Source organism: Lotus japonicus, chromosome 5, assembly GCF_012489685.1.
Source record: "Lotus japonicus ecotype B-129 chromosome 5, LjGifu_v1.2".
NCBI lineage: Eukaryota > Viridiplantae > Streptophyta > Magnoliopsida > Fabales > Fabaceae > Lotus > Lotus japonicus.
The window spans coordinates 59,577,813-59,586,780 of NC_080045.1; the positions used below are offsets into that span (position 1 = coordinate 59,577,813).

Genomic DNA, 8,968 nt, shown 5'->3' on the forward strand with positions numbered 1-8,968 from the left:
AGAAAGGCTAGTTGTAGCATCAAAATTTTGCACAGGCTTCGACACCGACGCTAATTTTTACCCTTCAGCGTTGGATTTGACCTGACGTAAAGTGTAAAATGGTAACTTAACTACACTTAAGTTCAGCTTTGGATGGGTCGATAATAACATCTCCAATGGTAGGAACTTATTTTGGGACTTAACTCATTTTTGTGGGCTCAGATTGCAACATAGGATTTAAGACACTCATAAGGTATCAATGCATCATTTTACTCTAGTGGTTGGGATCTTATTTTACTTTTGACTGGGGCCACGGTACCCAATATATTTATATTATTTATTTAATTCCCTCCTTGAGAGAGAAAAAAATATTATTTTATTTAAGATCTCAGATTTGAGAGTAGCTGAGTTAAGGCACGGATCTTAGCTTTTGCTAAGATCTCATGCCATGTAGGATAGCTCCAATGGTGGGATCTAATAAGATCCGGATCTTATTTTAAGATCTCAAAATAAGGAAAATAAGGACTCCATTGGAGATGCTCGGCTAAGCTGTTATTAGCATCAGCGGCAACGGATGCTAAAATCATTGGCTCATTTATCGTCCGTCCATCGTCAATTAGCATTGTTTCATGTCAACGCTAATTTCGCTGGCCAACTTTGCTAGGCTTCAATGGTTTTCTCCACCTCAACAACCTTATAAGCCCCTCGAACCAATCACGCTTCTTTGATTCTCCTTAACCCTTGTCTCTCACACCTGCTCATTATGTAAAGTTAACTTCTAAAAAAAATAAGTCTTAACCATTAATCTCAAAAACAAAAAAAAAATGCGACAAGGCACAAGCCTAAACTTATTTTGAAAAAAAAAAGTGTGGTAAATTAAAATTATGCTTCCGTTGTTAATAATGCACTTGAAAAGTTAATATTTTTACTACACACATATCAATGCTCTTTAATCGACACGTATTTTCTCACTGATCAATTAACCATAGATTTACATATTTACATCATTTATATTAATGCAATAACATATAAGTATCCTGGTGCATTTTCTTTTATTAAATTGTTTTTGCAATTTTGAATTGGATTGAACTATTATGGACGTTAAATCTATAAAAACTCAAATCTAAGACTTTTATTTAAGTTAGAACATCCGTGTTCGCTTTGGTACTACCCTACACACGCGCATATATATATATATATATATATATATACCAATATGATATGTAAAATTGTCGTTAGTTTGTACATTCATGACATAATTGAGGATGTAATGGAGCATATCCCACTTTGGCATGTGTCATGTGTGTGTAATTTCTTTACACGAAAGAGCCATCCTTTGTTTAATATTGATTATCAATTCTTAAGCACTTTTTGACGTGGGACTTGATCTCTCTCAGATTTTAATATCTCAAACTAATTTCAACTCTTAAGTCATAACCCATTATATTACAAAAGTATGACTTTGATTTGTTATGTTTTTTTGTGTAACAAAGTGATACAGTTCTTACACAAAAAGTTACTGTTATTCTGCTTTGTTTTTTTGTAAAAGGGATTGTAATTTATAACTTGATGAAAGAAAATGGTACTATATGAAATGGTACCTAACAAATTTGAAAAATAAACAAAATGTGATTGGATGTTTAAAGCGTTGAGATTTGAGTGGATCATGTGGTCGAATGAGAAGATCACAACGTATCAGCAAAGAAAACAAAACCAAGTGGAGGAAACAGATTTTGTGCTGTGCATCATGTCATCAACCCTATAAATAAAAATATGTTAACAATAGAATTCAGTGGTCAGCACGTGCCATTCGACACATGTCCTTTCCTCTTATTATGAAAGGCTTTAATTTTCTTTATCCATTTTTGAAATGAGATTGTGGTGTGTCAGGAAACGGAAGGTCACATTAGCAAAGCTATGCTTATTGTGGAGCGAAATAAAAGCAGAAAAGGATATACACCGTAAAGAAAGAAAAATCTCAAGTAGATTAATATTTAAATTTTAATAAAAATAAAATGTGTAATATACAATTTTTTAAAAATTTAGAAATTTATATTAAAATAAAAAAGAATTATGAGGGACTCGTTTTCCACTTTTTAGTTTTTCTTTCTTTGTCCAATTTTCCGATGTATTAAAAAAGAAGACCAACTTGATTAAGTACTTGATTGAGATGATATATCGGTGTACATAGACTGAGCAATTCGATCGACTGACACACGCCTTAACGGTTCACAATCCCTCAAGCCTTGACAACAAAGTCTTCATATAATAGGATGGATAATAAATATATTTTGGGTCATCTTCACGACGAAGGATTTGGTGAGTCTGTTGGATTAGTGACACACGGTGTAACACTGACGAATTAACATGAAAGTCCAAAACTACCCTGTCATAATATTAAAAATTCCATACCCATCCTTCTTCCTCTCACTCTGATCTGCCTTTGCTCTTCTCTGATCCTCAACCTAATTTCCCTGCATTCTCAGAAAGATAATCAATCTCGCACTTCTACCATTTTCCCACTTCACAAGTGTACAAAAATTTCATCTCTTCCCCTTGATTATCAATGTTTACTTGCACTGGTTCAATCGACTTCATTTAATTTGTAGCTTGTGGGTATGCGTTTTGAGCTTGTTTTGGTGCTTGCTCTGAACAATTGATCATGAAGGATCTGCATCATTGCACCTTGTCTGGTACCACCAACAAGCTCCTCTGATCAGCAACAGATTCATTGTTGTCACCGCCGTGCCAGAATAGTCGACCTCTTAGCAGCAACGGTGGCCGGAAATCATGAGTCACAACCATGATTGTTGTGCCGCTTCCTCGTCGCCCAATGCTCTACTGTCTCACCAAATCGCGCAGCCCCTCCTCTGCTTCTTCATCTCAGCCACCAACCTGCAACCTACTCCGGCGTCGAAGACAGCAAACATGGTGTGGTGGACATGGCTGGAGAGTGGAGAGAAAGAGAAGAACGAAAAGAACAAGAGAAAGAAGGGGGTATTCATGTAAATGCACATTTAAAAGTGATTGTATCCATGCCGTTTATTTTTTTAATATTATATCGGAAGGTTGAAATTTAACTGGACCACGGTGATTCAGTTTTTAATTGTCACACCAAAGCCAACACCCATCTTCACTCTATCTAATTATATAAATATTCAGATAGTAAAATGTTCACTTTTTATAAATTCAATAATACAAACAAATATAGTAAAAATATAATATTTTTTAATACATCGGAAATTGACAACGAAGAAAAGAAACTAACCAACACCAAATTAAAGGAATCCTTCAAAAGAAGGATTTATATAAATTTATTGACATTATTAATATGCACTAGTTTTCTGATGGAGTATAAGAGTTATGATATATACATATTTTTCCACTTCTTTTCCATTTTATTTATATTTATTTCTCTTTTTTTCTATCAATCAAATAACATATCATATCTTTACTTTTTCTCTTCTTTCTTTCTTCACCTCTCTGCACCTCATATTTTAGGTGTGTACATATAATTATTCGGAGTAAAAGTAAGGTCAGAAAAGTCATAGAAGCGCACACCATGATCTCCGTAAGACTATCAGCAATGGTGTGTAAAGGGGGGAGTTGAATGTTGAAATGGGTGATTAATGGTGTTGAAATGTGGTGTTGAAAGTTGAAAGGAGGAGAGAGGTGTTGAAAATTTTCAACACAGCTTAAACCTGAGTGCGGTGACACGTGGCAGCGCCTGGTTGGCGAATGCCAGGCGCGTGCCACACACGCGCCAACAAGACGCGTGACCTGCAGAAATGACAGGCTGTGGGACCCAGGGACTGCGGTGGTGGGACGCGTGGCACGCGTCGGTTGGGCACCGACAGGCGCGTGCGTGCCACGCGTCAGAGGAGAGAGATATGTTCTGATGGCTGACGCGTGTCGCGTTTTAATTCGTCCGGGCGATTTTCTTTTATCCTAATCTTTCCAACTCAATTATTTCATTCAAAAAAAATTTAAAAAATATAAAAAAATTACCAAAATTCATGATTTTTTTTTCTCTATAAATAGAGACTTGGTTCGTTTGATTTGGACACAGAAAAAAACCAAGTTTTCCATCATCTTATTCATCTTATTATCTTTCAACTATCCCTTTTGCTTTGAAATGGATCCCAACAACTACCATTTCAACACCCAGAATTCTTCTAACCAAATTCCCAACAATTATCAACATCCAAATCAGTTTCCCAACAATTATCAACATCCAAATCAGTTTCCCAACAACCAAATTTCCAACAATTATCAACATCCAAATCAGTTTCCCAACTACCAAAATCCCAACATTTATCAACATCCAAATCAAATTTCCAACTACCAAAATCACAACAATTATCAAGATCCAAATCAATCGAACTACCAAAATCACAACAATTTTCAAGATCCAACTCAATTTCTCAACCAACGTCCTCATCCCCATCATGGATCTATGTTCAGATATCCATCTCCAACACCGTCGTCTAATGATGGTGCACCTGAATTTCCCGAGTTTTCAACACAAATGAATCTTACTGGCATGACAGCTGGTAATGAAGCCACTCCAAATGAAGAGGATTCAACTCCTACGAGCAGGAGAAGTCACTTACCAGCATGGAACACTGATCAAAATAAGGTGTTAATTAGTGGGTGGCTTAAATATGGAACAAACAGTGTTGTCGGGAGAAACCAAAAAGGAGAAACATTTTGGGGTCAAATTGCTGAGTATTGTAATCAACATTGCTCATTCAATCCTCCGCGGGATGGAAATGCATGCCGAAACCGTTATAATTATATGAGCAAGCAAATAAATAAATGGATTGACGCTTATGAAGGCGCTAAGCGTATGCAACGAAGCGGTTGGTCGGAGAATGATATTTTGACCCAAGCGCAAGAATTATACGCAGATGGGAAGAAGGGTCAATTTAATTTGATGGCAGAATGGGAGGCTCTCCGCGATCAACCACGTTACAGTAGTCAAGCAGGAGGAAGTGTTGGCTCAGGAAGTAGTTGATCTAAGAGATCTCGCGAGAGTGATGCATGTGGCTCAAACTCTATAGGATCGATTCCCCGTCCAATGGGTAGGGATGCAGCTAAAAAAAAGGGTAAAAAGAAGAGCACAACAGCTGCCTTGGAGGCGATGGAGAAAGATTGGACTGCATACAAACAAGTCAAGGAGATAGAGGTTGAACAATTGAAGCAGATGGCGGCGATGCAACAAGAGACTAATAGATTGAGGAAAGAGGAGACTGAAGCTAAGAAAATGGAATTATTTCTAAAGTTAAGTGAAGAGGAGCATCTCAGTGACCACAAGAAAGAGCTGTTGAAGCGGTTGTCCCAAGAGCTCTTTGGAAATTAATTTTCTGTAGTGTTTGCTTTATTATTTTTCATGTGGTGTCAAATCTGTAGTGTTTGCTTTAATAATTTGTCAGTGTTGTCGAGTCTGTAGTGTTTGCTTTAATAATTTGTCAGTGTTTTGTCAAGTCTGTACTGTTTACTTTAATAATTTGTCGGTGTTGTTAGTGGCTTTAATGTATGGGTTACCGAGTTTGAATATGCATCACTCAATTCGAATCTAGTCCTTATCCGATAATTAACTATAGTTCATATTATTTCGAATCCGTCAATGTCCACCATTCAAGTTATCTATATATATGGACTCATAGATCCACCATTCAATGTATCTCTTCCCATCTCTTCCCATATACTTCCCATCTACTTCCCATCTCTTCCCATCTACTTCCCATCTCTTCCCATCTACTTCAAATTTCACAAAAAATGGATCCACCAGAGTTTGATCTCGAAGCTTACCTTGAAAAAAGCAAGAGAGAAGACACTTATGTACTCAACCACTTTAGGGAGCGTAGAAATCTAATATTGGAGGGTAGCGCACCTCGTGGTAGAAAATATCTCAGTAGAGATCATGCAGGGGCAAACCAAAGGCTAATTGACGACTACTTTGCCAATGAGCCTACATACGACGATGGAATATTCCGTCGCCGGTACCGGATGCAAAAACATGTGTTCCTTCGAATCGTTGCGGACCTTTCAAGTAGTGATAGCTACTTCACCCAGCGAGTCGATGCAGCGAAGAAAGAAGGTATATCGCCCTTAGCAAAATGCACCACAGCAATGAGAATGTTAGCCAATGGTGTGGCAGCAGATGCAGTCGACGAGTACATCAAAATAGGAGAGACTACAGCATTGGAGTGTGTACGTAGATTCTGTAAAGGAATCATACGATTGTATGAGCAAGAGTACATGAGAGCACCAACCCAAGAGGACCTGCAAAGAATACTACAGGTTAGTGAAATGCGGGGGTTCCCAGGCATGATCGGGAGTATTGACTGCATGCACTGGGAGTGGAAAAATTGTCCTAAAGCATGGGAAGGTCAATTTGCTAGAGGGGATAAGGGAACCACCACAGTTATTCTTGAAGCAGTTGCATCTCCTGATCTTTGGATCTGGCATGCCTTTTTTGGATGTCCGGGAACCTTGAACGATATAAACGTTCTAGACCGGTCACCAGTGTTTGATGAATTGGAACAGGGAAACGCTCCACGTGTGAATTTCATCGTGAACCAACGTCCCTATAATATGACATACTATCTAGCTGATGGTATCTACCCTTCTTATCCAACTTTTGTCAAGTCTATTAGACTTCCTCAAACTGAACCCGATAAGTGCTTTGCAAAACATCAGGAGGGATGTCGGAAGGACATCGAACGTGCATTTGGAGTGCTTCAAGCTCGTTTTAAAATCATCCGTGAACTAGCTCGCTTCTGGGACATAACTGATTTGGGTATCATCATGAGGTCATGCATCATATTACATAATATGATTGTTGAGGATGAACGAGATACATATGCTCAACGCTGGACCGATTTTGAGCAAGCTGAGGGAAGTGAATCTAGTACACCGCAACCATACTCGACCGAGGTGTTACCCGCTTTTGCGGATCACGTGCGTGCTAGATCCGAGTTCCGTGATCCAAATGTCCATCACCAACTACAAGCAGATCTAGTGAAGCACATCTGGGCAAAGTTTGGAATGTATGATGATTAAATATGCTTTGTATCGTACTAATTACGTTATTTGTGTGTTGTGTGTTTAGTTTGTTGTCTTGCATTTTAAGTTAAGCAAATAAAATGTATTATTGTGTGCTTAGTTTCTTTTCTTCCATTTGAAGTTAATAAAATAAAATAAATTATTGTGTATATTTTATTTAAAAAATATTAAATTGTTAAGTTTTTTAATTTAATTTACGTTAAAAAAATATTACGTTAATTTAATTTAATTTAAATAAAAAAAATTAAGTTAAATTAAATCGATAATAGTTTATTTAATTTAATTTTTATCGTAAATTTTAATTTTATGAAATCATAAAACGAAAAATATAAAATTAAATCAAAATATGAAATAAAAGTGGTGGGGTAGGGGGTAGGGTGTTGAATGAAAAACCATTGGAGTGGGTAAAAGTTGAATGAAGTGTTGAACTGGAGAGAGAAGGTAATGTGGAGTGTTGGGAAGAGAAAAAGTGATGTTGAATGTTGAAACCTTTGTAGATAGTCTAAGTGGTAGCAACGGAAGCAAATGCTGTTGTCGCAGATCCTCATGTTTTTGACTTTTGAGCCTTTGGGAAGGAACACCTCATTTTTATTTTCTGACACTTATTACGTACATTACATTTAAGATAAACAGCAGAGAACTGTCATTTTGTCATTCTTAAAATAATAATACTACATGTTATTAGTGAGCTGCTAGATATTTAGGGGGTGTTTAGTTTTTTTCAACTTTAATAGAGTTACTATGACTTATGACCCGTTTGTCTTTGATTAAATTAAATTCTATTGTGAAATATTTATTTTAAAAAATGATTACTTCTATTTTTTTAGGCTTTGTTTGGTTGGGTGGAAGGAAAGAGGGAAGGAAAGAAAACAAAGAAACCAACGAATGAATTTAGACTAATCTTCATTGGTTTCCGTGTTTTCTTTCCTTCCCCCTTTCCTTCCACTCAACCAAACATAGCATTAATGTTAGGCTTAATACATCAGAAGGCCCCTGAAATTGTAAAGGGAATCAGTTTCAGGGCCTGTAAAATTTTTGCATCAAATTGGATCCCTAAGAAATTTTTTTTAATTCAATTAAGGCCAAAGTGTGTCTGATGCTGAAGTAGCTTCAATTTTAGCCTAGTCAGCTTTCCCACGTGGCATTTGGAATTATTTTTTAATTGAAAATTTTTAAAACTTAATTTTTTAATTCCAAACCCTCTCAAATTAACCCCAAATCATCTTCTCATAACTTAAAAAAAATAAAAAACTTAATCTAACCTAATAACTTAAAATAACCTGATCTAATCAAATACTAATCCCTAATCTAATCTGAGAATCCCCAATTAAGCCCTGACTATTCATCTTCATTCTTCATCCCCAATTTCAACCCTAGAGTGGATGAAGATAGAACCATCTTCTCCCCACCTTCATCCCCATGTGGCCAACCTCGCACTGTCTGATTCCCCTGTCTACTCAACAACCCAGATCTGCAACCCTTCCCCTTCGTGGCATTAATTTTCGCTCTCATTAACCAGATCTACAACGCGATCAAAATACAGAGAGAGGGATGGAGGTTGTGATCAGTGAGAGGGAAAGAGATCAAGGAGAAGATGGCGGTGGTGGGAGGGAAGAAGAAACCTCATTCAAGCCCTGTATTGCTTCTTCATCTCCCCAGCAGCCACGATTTCTTCAAATTGAAGAAGAAGCTTCTGTTTCATGACAGCAGAATCGAAGAACTCAGGGAGGTGACGAACCTCACATTGGTGAATTGAATCCATGAGAACCATCTGGAGTGGCTGGGGACCAGGATTACGTTAGCGTCTGGAGTGGCGGAGGGTTTGGGTTCTGACGGTGGGGCATCGGGTTTCGCCGGCTGTGGTTGGTGAAGAGGAGGAGGAAGAGGTGGTGGAGGTGTTCCGGCGGAGGAAGACGGA

General features: G+C 37.5%; 1 protein-coding gene across 1 annotated transcript; it reads left to right on the forward strand.

The window, feature by feature from the left end:
• The first annotated feature begins 5,449 nt into the window (after positions 1-5,449).
• LOC130719849 (protein ALP1-like) lies at positions 5,450-7,151 on the forward strand. The gene has a single exon (XM_057570453.1). It carries the CDS (start codon positions 5,761-5,763, stop codon positions 7,045-7,047), a length of 1,287 nt encoding a protein of 428 aa, XP_057426436.1. The 5' UTR covers positions 5,450-5,760; the 3' UTR covers positions 7,048-7,151.
• Positions 7,152-8,968: the final 1,817 nt, after the last annotated feature.